Raw genomic sequence first — 22208 nt, forward strand, 5'->3', positions numbered from 1 at the left:
CCTTTAAAAGCATAATAATTATACATTTTTAATACATACAAATATTTAAAAAAAAAAAAAAACACCAACAAGGTAAACAACTAATTATATAATAAAATAGGATGAAAAAAATTGGATTTTATTATATAAAATAATATTTTTACATAAAAAAATGCATGAATCTAATAGATTATAAATATTCTCTCAAGAATTATAGAATTGAAAAAGTGGAAGAAGAATTGGATTGGAGATGGTTGGTAGTGACGGTGAGAGAGGCGGAGGAAAAGGGATGGAAATGGGAATTGGAATAGGGAGGAGCGAAGGAAATCGAACAGTGATGATAACTGGTGTTAGCAAAGGCCTCGGAAGGGCTCTTGAGATTGAATTGGCTTATCACGGCCACACCATTGTTGGATGTTCACGTGATCAAGATAAGCTCGACTTCCTTCAATCTCAACTTCCCAACAACAACCATCATCTATTCCTCAATATTGATGTTAGGTGCAATAACAAGGTTGAAGAGATGGCGCGCATTGTTATGGAGAAAAATGGAGGTCCTCCAGATATTATAGTGAACGACGCTGGAGTCATTAACAAGAACAACAAGATCTGGGAGGTTTTGTTTGAAGAGTTTGATTTGGTGATGGACACCAACTTGAAAGGTACTTCCAATGTGTTGAGGCACTTAATTCCTTTGATGGTTAAAAAGAACAAGAATGAAGGGGGAGGGATAATAGTGAATATGTCTTTAGGTTGGGGAAGATCAGGTGCTGCACTTGTAGCACCTTACTGTGCATCCAAATGGGCAATTGAAGGACTCACCAAGTCTGTTGCTGAAGGGTTGCCTATAGGAATGGAAGTGGTGGCACTCAATCCAGGAGTCATCAACACTGACATGCTTGCTTCTTTCTATTGTGTTTCCACATCTCTCAATCAATCCCAAAATCATGGGTTTTGGAGGCAGCCACCAAGATACTCAATCTTACACCAACAGACAATGGTGCTTCTCTCCCTATTTGAAGTCACTCACCTAATCTCCTAGCTAGATATCTAGCTACATGATTGATTATCAACTTTATTTGTATTAGTATTTTGTTCCCAACTAGTCTCATGAATTTGGATGTAATCGTCCGAGTAAGGCTAATTATCAAATATGAAGTAAATAAAAAATGTTCTCGTTAATTTTTTTCATCAATTAGGGTTTTTTATTTAGCCTATAAACTAAGAATACAATGTGATCCTGGATTTTTATATAATACCTTTAATAAGTAGAAATTTATGTTTATATTTTAGGGTAAATATCCTTTAAAATTAGAGATTTAATGCATTTTGTAATACCGACAAATTAGAATTAGATCAAATCCCAATTAATAAATTTGGATTTTTAAATTAGATCTAATATAATCCAATTAAATAAATCTTAGGAAATCAATTATAAACTAATTCTAATTCAAGCTTAATTTTTGCTATGATGGAAGATAATTTCTCGATGTAACACTCCAATTTTCGTAATTTCACATTAGTTTAAGTAGCCAATAGAGATATACCTCATATTACTTGTAAATAAATATTAGTAGTCTTTTCAGAGTGTTATAATTTGCCTTCAGTTCTAGCTGATCTTATCCATAAGATTTTTTATTTCATCCACTGAACAAAGAATGTGATCACATATATATACTTGAGATACAATGATAAGAACTTGACCATTAAATCATGATTTCAAATCGATTATAATGAGGCTAACCAATTTGATCTAAGTTAATTAGAAGTAAGAAAAATGTTAGGAGTCATGGATAAAAGTACTCAATGGTACTTAATTCATGGTTTAATCCACCTAACAGACTGGGTTGGGGTCTGCTCATGTGAGAATCTGGTTGATTATGGATGGTAAATAAAGTTATGTAGGTGTAGGCTTAGTATGTTTAAGGATACAACCATGCTCACATGTTGTTTGTTATGCTACTTCGAGAGAGTTGTGCTCCTTCTAAATAAATGAATTATATGTCATCGTGAGCTTAGTTCAATTGGTAGGGATAATGCATAATATATACAAGATTTGGGGTTTAAACCTCGACCAACAAAAAAATGAACTATATATTGACTCAGGTTTATGCTTAACATAAATTAATATGGTAATGGTATGGAAATTTGGTATAAGATAATAATATGATAATGATGTTAGTGTGAAATTGTTGATAAGGTGATGGCGTGCCACCTTTCATTGTATGTCATTGGTAGCGAGTATGAATGAATTATATGTATGATTTGCGCATTATTATTATGTTATAATAATGCTATCATGTGAGGTATACATGTACATATCTCATGCACTATTTCCTCAATGGAAAACCAAACTACTTTAGATCCACTTTGCCAATTAACTTAGCTATATTGATGTCAAAATAGATATTATTATAAAAGCTTTAAATTTCTACTTCAAATTAAAATCTATAAAAGAAAAAACACTTCTACTGGAGAACACTCAAATATATCCTAATAATAATCAAAATCAATTTTATATATCTACAAAAAGAAAAGAAATCAAAATTAATTGTATTAATCTAAAATGTTACAGTATAGTATTGATTAGTAAAATTAGTTAGTTATATTAGTAAAGTTGGTTAGGAAGTTAGTTAGACCAACCTGAGCCCTTTCTGAAAATTTGGTGGCCTATGACGAACCTTCAATTTAGGTCCTAAATAATGAGTTTATAAAAAAAATTCAAATTTTCAAAGTATGAAAATAATTTGCTTGAAGAGGATAAGGGGTGTGAGATGGTTTCTTTTGATTTTAACGGAGGGGTTTGAGATGGTGGAAGGCTAGGCATTTGAACTCCCTTCATAACATCACAAAAAAATTATAAACGAGTCAAAAAAGAACACCCCACTACTACCAACCACATCTCCTATTAGAATTTAAGCAATGTTTTTTAGGGCCTAGTAAACCCCTAATTTTTGTTAGGCCCAAATTTCATACTTATTTTTTTAGGCCTAGGACAATCTCTCTGTGCGCCCTGCCTTAGATACGACCTTGAGACCAACATGCGCTATTAATAAGACTACTCATTGTATAATATCTTTTATTAAACAATGGCTCCTCAAGAACATTATACTCTCTATCTTTCCATTGCATTAGATCCAGAACGATGAAACCATCTAATTATTAATATGAAATTACTTTCACCTATCCCAAAAGTGAATTAAAATATAAACTAGAACATTGTGTGCGAAAAAAATACCAAAGTGAAGAACGAAAATGACATGACACTATGAAACATACTATTTTGTTTTAAGGAGACACAATTATTGTTAAAGAGATACAAAAATATCTCAATTTTTCAATACTATATACTAACTAATAAAAGAAGTTTGCATTCCTTTCCAAAAAGAAAAGAGGAAGCTTGCATTCGTTTAATAGCTCTCTTGTTAGAGCCCAAAGCAGTTGTCCTCCTCCATATGAGTGTTTGAAGAGTTTATTTGATTTTATTTTATACCATTAATATTTATGTAAGTGTTTAAAATAACTTGTCCAAATATTTTACAATATTCATTTATAAACTATTATCAGCCTATTTCTATGAATTAGTTTAAAATAACTTATATCTTGCTATGCCCTGTCGGTACCGATCTTTCTGCTATGAACTTGCTCAAAAGGGTGAAGGATGGTGAGATTGTTAGTGATGATCAGGGGCGGCCCTGTACAAGTGCATCAAGGCCCTTGGCACAGGGCCTCAAACTTAAGGGGCCTTAAAATTTGAAAATAAGGGAAAAAAAACTTGTACCTACGGACAATAACCGTCACTAAATGTCATTTTCCGTAGGTAAAAGTCCAGAATTCAACTATTTTGCTGTCAACTATACGTTGTCCATAGGTAAATGTCTATTTGTCTGTGGGTAAAAGTCAGAACGTAGATGTTTGTCAATCTAAGTGGTGTTGAATTTTTTTTTCGATACTTTTAAAATTAAAATTGTCAAGATTACAACGGGGCCTCTGAATTATCGGAGACGGCCCTGGTGATGATGATGAGGAAGAAGAATAAGATGCCGATGCTAGCTGCAATTAGCTTGTGTAATTAGTTTTGAAACTGACTTTGATATTTTGTTTGGCCTTGCATTTGATGAATATTGATGCATATTTTGATTAAGTTTGTGCCACATGTAGGATGTGCATGTTTAAAATATTATGATTTCTTTAGCCACTTAGAATAAATATAGTTATGAATGGAGATGCTCAGTTTTAGAGAACTTTATTCGTCAGTAGCCAAAGTAAGACTTGGATTTTAAAGGTTTCAAATTCATTACCAAGGGAAGGTGCTGATTTTTAAAGTGTTTTAATCATTATACAAGTAAGACTTAATTTTAGAGGTTTTAAAGTTGCATCAAATTTCCAAGTGACAATTGTAAAGTTAATGAGACTAAAGGGCTATTTTGATATTATGATAAAATATTATGAAATTTTGGGTGTAACCAAATATTTTATTGGTGTAACTAGAAAAAATTGAGTTTTAACCATGTAAATTTAATCCATGTAAATGTAATGTAACTTTAAAACTCAATTTTTTAATCCATGTAAATGTAATGTAACTTTAAAACTCAATTCTTTCCATGTAGATGTAATGTAACTTTAAAACTCAATTTTTTCCATGTAAATGTAATGTAACTAGAAAAAGTGTTTGAGATGTTTACTGGTTTTAAAAATTCTAATCAAACTTATTTATACATACCTACCATAACCGTCAATTGAGACAGTTCCCATGTAGAAGGGTCGATATGGTAAAGGGTAAAATTGGAATTAAGGAGACTTCCAAGGGTGGATTGAAATTTTCATAAAGCAGCTCTCAATTCCTAAACACAAAGTTTGGATTTTTCAAAAAAGGTCCAATACCATTGTCAATTTATTTATATAATTATTTATTTCCATCACTCAACTTAAGGCTAATATGTTTTTTGTTGGTGGCCGGAGTTTGAATCCCGAACTTTGCATATATTATGCATTGTTCATACTAACTGAGATAAGTTCATGATGACAACTTAAGGCTAATATAAAAAAGGGTTAACCGCCTCAAAAAAAAAAGGATTAATAATTTTTCAATGCTTAAGGCTAATATAAAAAAGGAACTGCCTCTTAAAAAAAGGATTAATAATTTTTTGATGCTTATAAATTTCTAAATTTAGCTTTTAATTCCTCTAAAAAATTTCTTCAATTTTTAATATCCTTCAAATATTTTCCGTCACCACTTTCGATCTCTGCTTCTAAATCAACTGATGTGTATCATTCAAAATTTTGATTGTTTTTCACATCTCAAAAGGGATTTTGATACCAAACAAGATGATATACGCACATTTTCTTCTCATTGTCTCTAAATTTAAATCTAATTTTACAAATAAATATTTTATCAACAACATTATAAAACAAGAGGGATTTTGATACCAAACAAGATGATCTATGCACATTTTCTTCTCATTGTCTCTAAATTTAAATCTAATTTTACAAATAAATATTTTATCAACAACATTATAAAACAAGTAATATATCAACTTCATTTTAAACCAAAACTGAATAATAAATTTATGAACTCTACTTTTGAGAACGGTAAATTTGGACCTACCAACCTAACATTATATGACCACATAATCACTTTTTAACCAAATTTGACCAAAAGAGGTTAATAATGTGAACATTTTATAATTTAAAGAATTAATTTACTACATAAAAATTAAAAGACTAATTTGTTAAAAGCATCTAACTTAATAGACAGTGAGAGATATTTTATCTTATATTTTATCATTAAGTTATTTTAAAGTTTCACTTTAATCTTTAAATTTCTTTTATTTCATTTTGGTCATATAATTATATTTTTGTCTTTTTTTTTCTCCATTGGAGTGAGTGTTGGCTTTGATTAATTGGCACAAAACCGACTCAGCAGAGAAATTGTATAGACTTTCTAGAGAATATATATATACTACATAATTTCTAGAGAATATATATATATATATATATATATATATATATATATATATATATATATATATAAACTTGTCACTTGTGTTTCACACATAATTTCTTAAGGAAAAAAGCATGGGTAAGAGCCATGTTGGTTTCTAAATGTGTAATGAATAGTTACCATGGTCCTTTAATTTATTGAAGTTTTAAAATAGTCGATTTTATACTCAACTATTTAAAATAGCTCTGCCAAAAACCTTTCAAATATCAAAATACAAAATCAATTACTATTTTAAAATTTCGATAAATTAAAGAATGGCTGTGATTAGTCGTTACAAATTAAGGGATGAAAATGGCGATTGAAAAAAAATTATTTACATCACAGTCGTGATATTCTCAAAAGTTTCATAAGTCCATATAATAAGAGGTTTGTTATTCAGACGAACCTTGACCAAAAAACCAAGGCTAGGGTTCCGAAGTTAATTAATAGGGAACAACTGATGATGGCGGCTGTGAATTTGTCACAAGGGGAGATAATGAAACTGTTGAGTGTGGAATTAAATTTATTTAATGACGTCCATTGGGAAAACCCGATTGTGCTGCAAGTTATTGACGACTTGGAGCGGACGCGGTGGTCTGACGCTTCTGCTGCCGAGTGCATACGCCTTACTTTGTCCGATGGCTCCCATTCTTTCGTTGCAGCTATGTCCGATAAAAGGAAAAAATTGAATGTATCTGAAACATTGCAGAAAGGCTCTATTGTTATGGTGAAATACTGCTACTTCGAAACATCCGCCATGTGAGTAATCTGTATCATTGATTGATTACCACTTAATTGTCTTATTTATTTATTTATTTATTATATAAATAAAACAGGACTTTTATCATCAATGAGCCTTATGTTATACTCAACAATTGTGAGCTTATTGGAGAACCTGTTCATCTGGAACCAAAGACTGATCATCTTGATGCTATATTCAAACAATGTAAGATTTATTCTATGTTTAGTTTTCTACTATCCTACTTTTATTCCATGAGAGGATGGTGTTCATATATCTAAACTTATGAAGCACGGGCACTCCTCGGATTAGGCGTGTCCCGGTGTCCGACATGTGTCACTGACACTTGTAATTATACTGAATTATGTAATTTTCTCAAATTACTAACAGTCTTGCATGTCAGTGTACGTGTCCGGTGTCTGTGTCCATATCCGGTGCTTCATGGGTCTAAACTAATATATAAAAATGTATTGATAATAATACTTGAATATTAATTTTCATTTTAGGGGATTGTTAAAAAAAACTTTTTAGGGGAATACTTGAATATTCTTTATCAAAGCTTAAATATACAAATATATGGTCCAAAGATCAAAACACAAGATGTGCTTTCTAAAGCAATCAGCTTCGACATTGTGCATACGGTCCGGGTTGGCGAGGCGTTGGGGTTATACCATGCCTTGGAATGGCTAAGTGATATGCAATTTGATAATGTAGACTTTGTGACGGATTCTAAAATTACTTATGATGTTTTTCACTCTCACAAGGATGATGTCTCCGAGTTTGGACATATCATTTCAGCCTGTCAAGCTCTCTTCTCCACTCACTTTACAAACTCTCGGGTTGAGTTCACTAGGCGACAAGCGAATGAAGCAGCTCATGCACTTGCAAGGGAGGCCACTTCTTTAGCTAGTCCCGTCATTTATTTTAATATCCCGCGTTGTATAAACAATATCATTTTTAATGAAATGCCATGAGCTTCTTTCCTTCAAAAAAAAAAATGATTAAGGGTGTGTTTGCATTTAAAAAAAGAAGATTTTATGTTGAATAAATGTGGAGATTTTAAAACAATATCTAAAGCTATTTTTGTTTGTTTACTACCTATAAAAATCATTTAAAAAAAAGGTTTTAACTTGTAAATGTGTTACCTCCTTGTTTTTGAAAAAAAAAATTGATTTTGGGAAAATCTAATCGTGATAACTTTTCATTTCAGAGTCAAAATAGATTTTTTTTGATAAAATTATTTTTTAAAAAATTCTAAACAAACACTTACAAATGACAAAAGTGATTTTTTTTTAATAAAAAAATCTGAAACAATCGGACCCTAAAATAAATAAGATAAGTGATTTTACAAGGACTAAAACCAAGATGTTTGATATTTGTTGGGACATTTGCATATTTAAATATTTAAGCCTATTTATTAATTATACTATTTGAACTACTTCATCCACTTCATCCAAACATAGTTAGAATACATAGAAATAAGGAAACACAACAATGAGATAACACAGAGAAAATAACTGAAAGTATTCTAGTGTATTACAGTTGGAAATACAATTATTTTCTCTTTAGAAAGAACCTTACTAGATTAATTGCATATATATGTAAGTGCTAATTCCTTGTATCGTTATATTGCTTTTTTGCTCCTTGTAGTTTTGTCAGAACTTGATCTGCCTAAGTTCTTTGCTGAGGAAATGGCTAAGCAGAAGAGGATAGCTGAAGAACCTCTTGCAGTGTTGTCAGCAACTGATGTGTATCAGCTAGAGGCTTCCGCTGATGAGGACATTTTTGCTCGTTCCCAGGCTAAGGAGAAGAGGAAAAAGAGGACAGCCGAAGAACCTATCCCAAGAATGAAGCTTACTTTGACGAAGAAAGCTGAGTTGGAAAAGGCAGTCAGTGAGCTTTGCACTGAACAGTATAAACTTGGCTTCAAAAATGCTCAAGCTCAAGCAGCCTTGCTATGCCCTGTTGGCACCGATCTTTCTGCTATGAACTTGCTCAAAAGGGTGAAGAATGGAGAGATCGTTAGTGATGACGATGATGAAGAAGAATAAGATGCTGATGCATAATCCGGCATGGGCAATCAAAGGCAAAACTAAATAATACCAACCAGAGTTGAAGGACAGAGGAATACCTCTCTAGTTTGCTTGTGGAATTCGTTTGGAAACCAACTTCGAATTTCTTTTGGCATGATGTTGCCTCCTTTTTTGGATAATACTTGATATATTGGTCTTGCATTTGATGAATATTGGTGCTTATTTTGGTGATGCGTGTGTTGCATGCATAATATGGATGTTTAAAATATCACGATGCGGTTTAAAATAAGTTACAAGTGGAGATGCTCAGTTGTAGAGTACTTTTCTCTTCGTCCAAGTTGTGGAGATGCGGTTTAAAATTGATTACTGAGCGAAGATGCTCAATTTTAGATTACTTTACCCGTTATCATAGTAAGAGTTGAATTTTAGAGGTTTTACGATTGTCGATTGTTATTGAGTATCTGAAGACCGTGCTTTGTAATGGCAATGAAATTTTCTATTTGCAGAAGGAGAAGTTATTCTAATTTAAAATAGCTTGCAGCCTTTTAAATTTTCTGCCTTCAGTTCAGCTGATCAATTAGGGGCAAGAGGAAATCTTTTTTTTTTTTTTTGTTTTTTTCAGGTTCAATTTGAGAAATAATATTCAATTTATCATAATAACTTGATATTGACATTTACAAATTTCCACGGACTTGTTGCAAGAGCCTCAAGTCTTAGTAGAGTGAGATCACTTCAAAGTTTTGAATAAGCTAATCAATGCTAACTTCCTTCCAATGCCATTTTCTCAACATATATTTTGAGTGTTACAGAGAAAAGGAATCTAATCTTAAACTAACATCAATAAGTGCCAACTAATAAAGATTTAGATCTGAACAGTAGTGTCCCACATGAGGAAACTATCAATCTAATTCTTTGTTATTTTGCTTTCTCACTTTCATTATTATGACATTTAATGTAAAATTCACATTCTATCAGAAACTTTTATTCCATAATGCAATTTATCTGCTGTTCGGAAAAAAAAAATGAAGCTTATCTGTCTGAACGCACGGACTACTCTGATAGATAAAACAACGGTTGCAATTCTTCTGCGCACGTGTCTGCTGAAGAGGCAAGAACTGCATATTTGTTTCTATATCTGTGCATTAAAATAAAGATATAAACGTGTGAGTGAAAAAGAGACCAACCCAATTTTTAGATCTTTATGAATCATGATCACCAATTATTAGTTCTGTGCTCTGACTTAACAACCGTGTACTTTGAATATCTGATCACTAAAATTATGTACTTTTTGGTATTAAGTAATCTGAAGCAATTATATCATCTTTATTCGGTTCTCATGCTTCCTTTATTTTAAACTTGGCATCACATTGATAAACAACATCTCTGCATTTTGCTAATATAAATTTCCAATATCTCTGCAGATTTTGCAACTTAATGACAGTGATGCCTTCTGTTTGCATGAAGAAGAATCTATTCTATTCTAAAGTAGGATGCCGTTTTAGAACTAATCTGCCTTCGGTAGATGAATTGGAGGCAAGATGAATCTTCTTGTTCATATATCAATACAATGAATGCATAATCATGACTAAGTTTTACGGTGTCTCCAACTTCATAAGTATTATTCAATCAATATTAATTTAATGCATGTTAGCTCATGATTTTAATACTGATTAGAATAAACACAACTAGATTTTCTATTGCTATTATTAGCATATAAGAACATGTGCATGGTTATTATTTAATCATGAACCTAATTGCAGTTTTGAGATTGACAGCTAGGTTATGCACTTAATTTGACCTTGAGTTTCATGCTGGCAGTCTTAATTTGAAGAGGTTTATACTTGTATCATTTTACTCATCCTCCTCTCTTCTTTCAACCTTCATTTTACTTTTTACTAAAAAGAGAAACAAAAATTTATCAAGTGAAAAAGTTTGTTGAAAGATAAGATTTTGAAGGGAAGTGATGTAAAAAGGGTTTGATCCCTAGATGCTATTCAGTATTAAAAAGAGTATAGACACTCATGGTGGAAAATTGAGTGCACAAAAAATCGTATAGACACTATGATTAGAGTGGCTGAAGATATTAAGAAGTGAAACTCTATTTTTAATTAATTTTCTTGATATTTGTTCAACTCTTATTTTTAGATCTTGAATGAACATCTCCAAATTTTCCATCTGACTTTGAAAATATTCAATAGATGAAGGGTTGTGGCTGATGAGTGACAGCAAAGCTGCATCCACTTTCTCAAATTCATTTGTTTCTGAATGTTGAGAGTCACAAACTACTCTTTTAGAATGCATCAACTTGGATATTACCAACCATCTGTTGTGCTTTGAGTGTCCATTATTTATTTTTTGAACAGCAAAATTTTATTTAAAAACTAGATCCCTGCTCAAGACGAACAGAGACCGGTGATTCAGGGAATACAATTAAAGACGCCGTATATAGACGGAACACCCAAAAATAAACATCATCAACTCCCCTACGCACAACGCCCGCCAAAAAAACATCACCACCTAAAACATACTACTTGACGAACAGACCACTGAAAAAACGATATCCATAACACTCATCGCCACTACTCACTCCAAAAGAACACCCTTCTAAAAGAAAACACCCAGTCCTCATCCCCAAAACTAAGCCACATCCAAAAAACTCCTTTTCTCCGGTCCACAGAAAAAACCAAAAAAAGCCCAAAATCAAACATGAACCAAAGAACTGACTCCCGATCTCGAATCAAAAGCGATCGGCCCATCAGACTTCATAACCAAATCAGAAGGGCACCCCTCACCCCCGGTCCATCAGAGAAACACCATAGCCAACCGAACAAGATTGCAGATAGACACTAACTCCCGATCACAAAGAAAAAGTAACCGGCCCACCAGCATCCAGCACACAAAAAGTAAGACAATCAGCATGATTTGTGGTGGTGTAAACATCAATCAAATCAAAAAATAAAATGACTCAGCTCGAAGGACACACACCTTCAAAACACCATAAATTAACACCTTAACAACCAAAAACTAAAAAAGAGAGAGCGACGCTGAAAATGCACCCGAATAACAGAGGAGGCCTCCAAAAGAAATCACCCACCACAAACACCACAAAAGTACTCACCTCCTCACCTAAACAACACTAACCACCCCCTTATATAGCACCCGTCTGCAAAGCCTTCCGACACAAACTCCGAGTCCAAAATTATCCACGACCACCCTTCGAAACCACGCCATTACAACCCCACAACCCCCATGCATAAAGCCACCACCGCCACCACCAAGTATCACCACCACCACATCACCATGCATCACAACAACCACCACCACATCCCCACCATGCCACGGAAAAACAACAGCACCACTGCATCACCACCAAAACCACCAACCGAATCACCACCGCCGCAACCGAATCACCACCACCACCACCAAGTCCAAAACCCGGCCTCTCCAAAACCAGCACAACCGCAGCTGCTATTTCACAACCACCGCCTCTCCAAACACCTCCAAACAGATCCATGACAAATCCACCACCACACAAGCCTTGAACCACCGGAACACCCACCCATCACCACCAAAACCACCAAAATCGTGGGCTTCTCACCACCACCACATAGATCTGGACATAAACTGAACAAAAACGAAGAAAACAGGACCGTAACAGTGCATAACACGGATAAATCTGGACGCGAACAACACAGGACCGGAGCCGAGAAAACACAGACACAAAACAGTTCTTAACAAGGGGATGAGGACGATGGTGCAGAGACGAGGACTCATCGCACCACCACCTCCGGAGATCTACATTGAGATGGCCGGTTTTGGATTAGGGGGGATGTTTGTTAGTCTAGAGAGAAGTCAGAGGAAATTTTTTAGAGAGAGAAGTTTTTTGGTTTTCACAGCTCCCTCCATTTCTTTGAATGTACATTATGATTAGAGATGGGTAGCAACAAATTTTCTAGTTTGCCAGGGTGACTGTTTCTGCTTCTTTCAAAATTGCATACATGGTTGAAGAGCTATTGTATCTGTTGTTTGAGGAAGAAGCTATTAACTCATTCATCATTACTCCCTGAACTTTGATTCCAGTTTCACTGCTTCTTCCTCTGATGATTGAAGCATGTTCATGCATGTTTTCCTTTGATAGAAAAAGACAATTCTCAGTTATACTACAGATTTCCAAGATCCTATGTGATCCTTCTAGTAAGTCACCAACACATTTTTCATAGTACTCTTGTGTTAAGGCTTGTTGTTCGATGTGTAATTGAAGCAGCTTATCAATGCAGTCTCGCAAATCTTCATGCCATTAAGTTTGTTGCATATCAAAGATGATGACGCTAAAGAGGTGTCACTTTCAGTACTCTTGACTGTTTGCATATTATCCTCAAATGTGATACAAGAGGGAACTCATATTCCTATCGAGAATTGATATCACCACTTATATTTATCCTTTCCTATCAGTTGCATCTGTCCATTATGTATCAGAATGGCCATTTAATTTAGTCTGATTGACTCGTTCTTATGAGTGTGTTGTTACTTATACTAATGACAATGTTACTTTGTTGGATCAGACTTCGGGACGGATGATTGACATCGGGTGAGAGCCATGTCGTCTCTAATCTTTGCCAAATGAACAAACGTGCCCCCACCATACATACTTCTCTTGCAATACATACTCAGTTGGGTCATTCAGATCTTATGGTACGTAGTCACTTTAAATTATCTACTTCATTCGTTCTAAAATAAGACCATCCCGATTGTGGAAAACAAATGTTGGGTGCTTATAGAGAAGGGTGGTTCTAGAAGCTCTCTCTCTCTCTCTCTCTCTCTCTCTCTCTCTCTCCCTCCCTCCCTCCCTCCCTCCAATAATTACGGGACATACTTGTTAAATTGTATAAAAATGAATAAATTATGTTGTGACTCATTTAGTAACTTCCATTGATGTGTTGAGTTCGAGAGAATGAGTGTTTAATAAGTAATACCATTGAAAATTATAAAATAGATGTGTACATACATGACCAACTTAAGCACCCAAAATGGAGTGCTCTGTTGTAGATGCTTTAGGCGTCATTGTTCTTTCACATAGAGATTAAGAAGTTTTTTTTTTTTTTGAATGTCATAGAGATTAAGAAGTTAAACCATAAATGAATGAATAACTATCATGACTGCACAAAACTCTTTTTTTTTTTTAATCAAGTAGCCTAGTGGCTAGAGCTTGCACAATTAAATGTGGAGAAAGGAGGTGTCCGGGGTACAAAACTCTTTCTATCAACCATTGGCTATTATAATTGTCATAATTGCATAGTGAAATATAATTACTTGATAGTTGTGTACATATTGATAATTTAGGGGTAAAATTGGAGTAAATGAAATAATCTTGCATTGAAAAAGTAAAATGAGATTTATATTGAAACAAATAATTTTTTTGCTAAAGCAACACTTACCGTGGAACATATGTAGTAGTTTATGACTTTATGTTGTGATTCGTGTAAGTTAGAGTAACATTCTCGCATTAAGGTTTCATACCAAGTCAGTAATCAAACTTTGTCCCTCTTTTCCTTTAGATCACTATGATGTTTGGTGTTCGTCTCACTCTTATACTATTTCCACTTTTGATTCTAAATATTACTTCTTTTATTGATATTTTTCCTCGTTGTACATGATTCTTTTATATGTAAAACATGTATGAATTGTTCTATATTTTGAGAAATTTAATACAGTAAATAAATTTGGTCTCTCGAAAAACCCTTGACTATTTGTCTCTTGAGTTTAAAAAATGACTAAAAGGTCATTACAGAGAAGAAATAAGTATTTAGTCACGGGAATTGATAGATATAGCGAAAAAAAAGTCTTGCGAAAAATTCACGACCGTACATATATATGTTACACATTTTTACTTAATTTTACCCCATTACATCTCTTGATTTCCTGCCAATAAGAAATTAAATTGGCTGAAACTTTTTTGTGATCAATTCTAAATAAAATCTCTCAAGATGAATAGCAACACTCTTTCTTCAATAGAGTATATGTCTAGAGGATCTTTAATAAGAAATTTAATTGGCTGAAACCTTTTTGTGATCAATTCTAGATAAAACTTCTCCAGATGAATAGCAACACTCTTTCTTCACTGGAGTATATGTCTAGAGGATCTTTAATATTATACTTAAAGAGTGGATGATTAGAGAATCTACAAAATCTACTTGAATGGTCTGCGCATTTAACATATTATTAGAGAATAAATTGTTATCTTACGAATGTTGTTATCATCAAAACAAATTGCAAGTTATTGTAGTTCAATCTAATTTGATTCTTACAAAATTGTATTCTTCATCTTCAGCACCTAGGAATCAATAAAGAGAGAGCTTTGATTTTATTCCCACATTTTCTTAAAATTTGATCATATGTTCGAAAATATCATTTTAGACTAAGAAAAACCACGATTTTTCCAACCTCTAAATTAGTGAATGTGGAGAAAACCATGTTTTTTCCACTTCTGAAATGACAATTCCAGAGAGCAATTTTTAATAAAATGTAGGGAGATAAAAGCAACTCCCATTTCTTAAACACAATGTAATTTTTGTGTAAATTTTTTATTTGGATGCCCATATTATATATCCGTTGTGCACCTTTTTTTTGGGAAAAGAATGAAAATTAATCTATGTGATATATCTTTCGTAGGACAACAGCCTTCAGCAGCTGAAGCAAGACCTCTGCTGGCTCCAAAAACTCACGCCAAATCTCAGAACTTGCAGCTCTTGGTTTAGCCATGAAAATCAGCGGATGAACAATATTGAACAAGAAAGAAAAAAAAGATACAATGATATGATAGATGTGATATGATGTGAATAGAAAGAAAAAAAAAGTTAGTGTGTGATTAGAAAATTAGAAGTGTTCAAATTAGAAGGCCCAATATCATTGTGAATTTATTTGTTTATTTATTAATTTAAACTCAAGCTAACACTACTTTATGATTCAAATTCTCAGAGGCTAGGGTTCCGAAATTAGGGTTTGGGGGGGAGAAGCCATTATGGAGACGTTGTATCTATCAGAAGGGGCGATGATGAGAACGTTCAGTGAGAATTTGTCTTGTAAAACGTTTGAGCCGTTGGTGTTGGTGGTGCAAGTTATCGACGGGAAGCGGACTCGGTGGTCATTAGCCAACGACGGGACCCACAGCTGCCTCCGCCTTACGTTCTCGGATGGTTCACATTCTCTTGATGGTGTTATCGACAAGAATATTGAACAAGATCTGGTTCAATCTGGAAGGTTGCACAGAGGCTCCGTTGTTGTGCTTGATCACTTCTTTGTCATTTCCAAGTGAGTGCCTTTTATTGATCACTTAATTCTCTTAATTATTCATTATTGATTGATTGATTGATAATACTAAAAAACAGGACTCTTATCATCACTGAGCTTCATGTTATAGTGGACCAATGGGAGCTTATTGGAGAACCTGTTCCACTCCTATCCAATGCTACTCACACTTTTCACTGTAAGATTTATTGTGTTTTTTAATTCTCTACTTTTGATAGATTAACTCCTAAATGCAATTTCTAGCCCATTCAATTAACAATTGATTTGATTTTATTGTAATTATCACTATATGTTTCTACTTACTTGGCTCACGCAGCATTATTACTCCTTGCTTGCTAGTTAAAAAATGGTCTAATAATTTTTCCTTGTACCGTATGCTTTCGCAATCATTCTATTGCTTTTTTTTTATTTTTTATATTCTTGTATTTTTGTTAGCAGCTGACGAGGACTTTCCCTGGGCCTCTACTCCTCCTTCGTTGCAATCCCAATCCCCTTCTTCTCACAAGGTTCTTGATGAAGATTCTTCTCACAAGGTTCTTGATGAAAATGATCCTTATTGGTCCGCCTTTTTGGACCAGTTTGTTCTTGATATGAATGGGTTTACCGACTGGCCTAAACACACTCATCATTGCCCTCCCAGTTACTTTGATGATCTTTTTACCAAGAAAGCGAAAGCTGGGTTGGAAAACGAAGTTAAGGGCACTGAAGCTGTTGCACTCGACATAAAAAATGATCAAGCTCAAGCCGCCTATTTATTCTCTTGCTTGTAACTCACCTTTTTATTTATGTGATGTGATTATGTTCGGTTGAAATGATTGAAGTATTATACTCACTCTGATCATAATTATAAGAAACATTTGAGTCAATATAAATTGATGTATCTGGTCCAAATTTTAAACTCGATACATCTACTTTTGTTGACCCAAAAGTCTCTTCTAAACACGACCAAAGGGAGTATATAATTCTTTTATCATGTCATAATCACCACTATTACCATCTTTCTAGCTTCTTTCATTTATTCTGATCTTATCACGATTTATCAGTAAGTGTGTGTTGTTTTTCCTTGTTGCTACTACATGTGTGTTTTTCTTCCATTTGGTCCTTGGTGATCCACAAGAGCATTTTTTTTGGATTGCGAGTCTTTACTGTAATTTGGATTCCTGGGTTGAGGCCAGCAGGATTTGTTTTGCTACATGTTTGTTTTTTTATACTTGATGGTAGAATGATAGAACCTATTAAACTTTTAAGTTCATGTTTCTGGTGTCTGGTATCAACTAATTAATTGATATGTATTTCAAGATTTATTCATATTTGAAGAAACAAATTTTTTTAAGGCACTACCAAGAAGCATAAGATATGCTCCCACTAGTCTGAAAATACCAGTTACATAACAAAAGGGACTCATCCAACTGAGTCATAAAATATTACACATCAATATTTCAAAGATTTCCCAACCTATTACCTAAAGTAACCATCCTCCTAAAGAAAAAATTAGTGAGGGAAAAAGTGAAATTCCTCTAATTTTGTCATAAAATTTTGCGACCAAGGAATTTGCGAGGGATTTTATTTTTTCCGACAACTAATCTCCCTCCCAAATTTTACTTTTTCTTGTAGTGAAGAGTATATTTTACCCTAGTGACAGTAGCAACATGGGTACACTGCCTACCATTTTCATGTCGCTGACAATCCATAAGTTTGTAAAGTTATAGCAATATACATACTTGTATGTATGTATGTGTGGGTGCACATACATACATATTAAGTTTTGTTGCATTTAATTAGTCACTTTAGTCCCTGAATAGGAAACGAGTCGTCACTTTAGTCCCTGAATGCAGATAAATTGCAAAATAGTCCCTGAATGTAGACTCCGTTAGTCAATTTAGTCCCTAAATGCAAACTCCGTTAGTCAATTTAGTCCCTGAATGTAGACTTCGTTAGTCACTTTAGTCCCTGAAATTGACCAACAGAGTCTACATTCAGGGACTGTTTTGCAATTTCTCAGCATTCAGGGACTAAAGTGACTACTCCTTTCCTATTCAGGGACTAAAGTGACTAATTCCCCTTTCTCAATCTATTCATATATGAAGGATAATATTACTATAAAAGCTTAAATGCAATTTTTTTTAGTCCCAGGGTTTTAATAAATCCGCAATTTTAGTCTCAATTTTTTAAAATGGAGCAAAGATGGACTCCTATCTATTTGACTCCCAATTTCAATGGCGTGACCACTAATTGAGTGATGTGGCATGAACATTATTGTTCAGTGGAAGCCATGTCATAATTTATCCATTTTAAATCAAACAAAACAATTTAAAATACCATTTTTTTTTATTTTTGAAATAGTAAAAAATTAAGACAATCAAGAAGAAGAAACATCCGACTTTGGGTTTTATTGGCATGATGTTGTCCTCCTTTTTTGAATAATGCTTGATATATTGGTCTTGCATTGTTGAATATTGGTCTTGCATTTGATAAATATTGATTCATATCTTGGAGATGCTCAGTTATAGAGTACTTTTCTCTTTATCCAATTAAGATTATAGAGTACTTTTCTCTTTATCCAATTAAGACTTTGAAAAGGTTTAAAATTGATTACCTAGTGAAGATGCTCAATTTTAGAGTATTTTACTCCTTATTTGTTCTAAAACATGATTTTTAGAGGTTTTAAACTTGCTACTGAGTTAAGATATGACTTTGGACATAACAACCTTTAATCTTTCCAAATGCATAATACTAAAGGCATATATAACAGTTTTCTTTTCTCTTTCAGCTGTCATTGATATAAATATTTCTATGTGTGATTAAGATTCCGGTTTCTAACAACTTTAAGAAGTGAAACTCTATTTCTAATTAATTTTCTTGAGATGAGTTCAACTCCTATTTCTAGATCTTGAATGCACATTTCCAAATTTTCCATATTACTTGGAAAATTTTCAGTAGATGGAGGCTTGTGATTGGCGCGAGATTGCAACGCTGCATCCACTTTCTCAAACTCATGTTTCTGATTCTTGAGAATCACAAACTACTCTTTTAGAATGCATCAACTTGGATATGGTGACCATCCGCTGTGCTATGAATATCCTTTTGGATCCGAGATAAATAGCAACAAACTCTCTAATGAACATAGTGTGACTGTTTCTGCTTCTTTCAAGAATCGTAGCATAGGTGAAGAATTAATTTCTTTAATGTTTGTGGAAGACGCGATCAACTCATTCTTCATTGTTCTACTTGAAAGTCATGTATTTTATGTAACACCCCGTTCTCCCAACAACGTAATATTAATTATTATAATCAGAGTATACCATACAACGGAGTGTCACACTGCTAATCAAAATTTCATAAATAGAAAATAGCCATTTATTTAAACCAACATTTAAAATATCTCCAAAACTGCAGCGGAGTAATTCTTTAGAAAATACAATTTCAACCAAATCCAACATAAAGGAAAATCTTGGCACAAAGGCCTCAACGTAATCAACATTATTTTCAACAACGATAAACTCCATTATTAAGTCTTTTCCCAAAAATATGATACATAAAAGAAATGAAGAAAACTAAAACATTCGCGACGAATCCCCATCCTAATATGTATCAGAGCCCTAGACACTTGAGCCGACCAAACCTACAAGCCATCATTACCTGCAAGTTACCCATGCGAAGGGCAACATTTTCAAGTAGAAGGGGTGAGAAACTTATCCAATAATAATAATATATAATTAATCAAATTAATGAAAATACAACATATCACAACAGACATCATTGAAATGTATATAAAAGAATACATATAGCATCAACATAATCATCTTTAGCAACAAGAACAGCAACAACAACAATTTCATTATCAACCACGACACCGACAACTCGACCATGCAACAACAACGACGACAACAACTCAACAATGCGACTACAACTTCAACAACAACTTAGACAAACTCAACAACAACTTAAACAACTTCATTATGCATGTGGTACCACCAGGGCATTAAGCCCCCTTCGCTAAGGTCATAATTGGACCTGTCGGGCATTAAGCCCCCATCGCTAAGGTCATAAAGGACCTGTCAGGCATTAAGCCCCCATCGCTAAGGTCATAAAGGACCTGTCAGGCTTTAAGCCCCCATCGCTAACTATGCAACAACACAACTCTAAATGCAATGGACTCAACTAGTGTATATCAACATACAACTACAACAGCACCTACAACAACGACATATGTGCCTAAAACAATTATGACACACTCCCCAACTTCGACATTAGACGATACAACAACGTCAACAACGGAAATCAACAGCATAGCATATATATAAAATCAATTACATTCCTCTCAAAGTTCAAAACATCCTTCAATAGCAATTAAGTTTTGATCAATAGAACATAAGCCAAATACCCATAAAACACCTCAATTAATCACTAACACTTAAGTTTGAAGTTGGGAAACCAACCATAAGTTTTTGGACTAACTAGAGATTAGTCATGCTAAGTTTTCTTAAAATTTTCTGAAGACTCACTTGGACTATTTTCATCATAACTCAAAATCTACAAATAATTTTCTAGTCATTCCAAAGCCATTAGAAAGCTAACTCAATTATCTACAACTTTTATGTTTACACCGAAGGCTAATTCAAAACAGAAACGGGTGAAAAATGTGAGTATTTCCTAGATTGGCCTGTCAGAAAATCGGTGGCCGATTTTGACAAATCGGTGGCCGATTTTTCCAGAACTAAAACTGGAAATTTAGATCAAAAATCAGTTTATCAATGCGTTTTTCGCTTAAGAATCACTATTAAAAACCAATTTTCAATCACCCAAACCCCCAAAATGATTTAGAACAATGTTTACAGATTCTATTTACAACATAGCAAGTAAAACAACATATAACCATGCATTCAACAACATAATTCATCATAATTCATCAATTATCATAACTTCTCTAACCCTAACCTCAAGAACAACAATTCACCAATTTTCAGAATTACATATCAAGATTATTGAAAGGAATCCCACTCTTACCTTAGATTAGTTTTCTGAATTCCAATAGCCGCGTTCTTCGTCCAATTAGGGTTCTCTCTGACTTCTCTGCTTTCTCTCCTCTTTTCTCAGTTATACGCGTTATGTTTTTCTTTCCCACTTACTGATTTTATTCTTTCCCTAATTGCTCTTCTCACCACAGTCCTACTCTTTCCCTTAATAATTAATTATTTCTACTAATAATAATATTTCTCCCCCACTTAGAAAAATACCTATTTAATAACTATTAACATATATTTCACATAATATTCTAATAAATCAATTCAAATAACAATTATGAAAAAGTGGGCGTTACATTTTACACCCTCAATTGTGAATCCAGTTTCAATTCCTCTTTTTCTTCTGATGATTGATTGTAGTTAATACATACTTTCCTTTGATAGCGAAAGGAAATCTTTAGCTGTACTACATATATCCAATATTCTAAGAGACCTTTCTAGTAGATCATCGACACTTTAATCATTGCATTCCTGTGATAAGGCGTGTTGTTCAATAGGCAATTGAAGTGCATCATCGATGCAGTCATGCAAATCCTGCACGCTTTAAGTTTGTAGCATATCGAAGATGATGACACTGAAGAGGCACCTTCAGAACTCTTCAATCTTTTCAAATTGTCCTCAAACTGTGATACAAGAGGATGAGATGTGGATGGTAAATTGTTGCTGCGAAGATGCAGAGAGCTCTTTGTATTTGTTTCAATTACTGCCATTTTCTTCTTCTTTGAGAACAGAAGGTTAGAAGGTGTTAATATACAAGAGTTTGTTTCAAAACTTAAGATTGTATTGGCTTTATCGCTTCATATATAGAAAACAAAACAACAAATGAAAGGAGACAAGAAGAATATTTTTGTTCCTCAAATGTCACCTAATCTCTATGCAAGTTCTATTATATCATCTTGATTTGGATCTTAGCTACCTCACCATTCATTAATCTTCCAACTCATCTCTGAATATTTTACTTGGGAATCGAACGGATTCTCAAATAATGGCATCTTTACAATATAATAGTTTTACAACAGAACATGATAAGGAGAAGGAAAGTCTTCATCTTCAACTACTATTATACTGGTTACTTTTTGGTGATAATGTTTATGCAGTGTCCCTAGCTGAACACCTATTAATTTATGTTGCCATTTTTTTTTTGT

General features: G+C 33.7%; 2 protein-coding genes and 3 pseudogenes across 3 annotated transcripts; 3 read left to right on the forward strand and 2 right to left on the reverse strand.

Moving 5' to 3' along the window:
* The first annotated feature begins 229 nt into the window (after window positions 1-229).
* Window positions 230-999, forward strand: LOC146931070 (NADPH-dependent pterin aldehyde reductase pseudogene; annotated as a pseudogene).
* Window positions 1000-6309: 5310 nt separating this feature from the next.
* LOC146931071 (uncharacterized) lies at window positions 6310-9071 on the forward strand. The gene is made up of 3 exons (XM_085702559.1): window positions 6310-6721; window positions 6799-6908; window positions 8352-9071. Exons 1-3 carry the CDS (start codon window positions 6423-6425, stop codon window positions 8750-8752), a joined length of 810 nt encoding a protein of 269 aa, XP_085558685.1. The 5' UTR covers window positions 6310-6422; the 3' UTR covers window positions 8753-9071.
* A 1682-nt stretch (window positions 9072-10753) lies between these two features.
* Window positions 10754-13102, reverse strand: LOC146931072 (uncharacterized; annotated as a pseudogene).
* Window positions 13103-15711: 2609 nt separating this feature from the next.
* Window positions 15712-17522, forward strand: LOC146931073 (uncharacterized). Of its 2 annotated transcripts, none has more exons than XM_085702560.1 (3): window positions 15712-16042; window positions 16120-16217; window positions 16475-17522. In XM_085702560.1, the coding sequence occupies exons 1-3, from the start codon at window positions 15753-15755 to the stop codon at window positions 16807-16809; spliced, it is 723 nt and encodes a 240-aa protein (XP_085558686.1). In that variant the 5' UTR covers window positions 15712-15752; the 3' UTR covers window positions 16810-17522. The 2 variants fall into 2 exon arrangements, with proteins under 2 accessions (XP_085558686.1, XP_085558687.1); XM_085702561.1 differs by having other exon boundaries at window positions 16478-17522.
* A 1233-nt stretch (window positions 17523-18755) lies between these two features.
* LOC146931074 (uncharacterized) lies at window positions 18756-22107 on the reverse strand (annotated as a pseudogene).
* Between the last annotated feature and the right edge of the window lie 101 nt (window positions 22108-22208).

This window comes from Medicago sativa, chromosome 4 (genome assembly GCF_051527215.1).
Source record: "Medicago sativa cultivar Bolivia chromosome 4, Bolivia_mono, whole genome shotgun sequence".
NCBI classification, from domain to species: domain Eukaryota; kingdom Viridiplantae; phylum Streptophyta; class Magnoliopsida; order Fabales; family Fabaceae; genus Medicago; species Medicago sativa.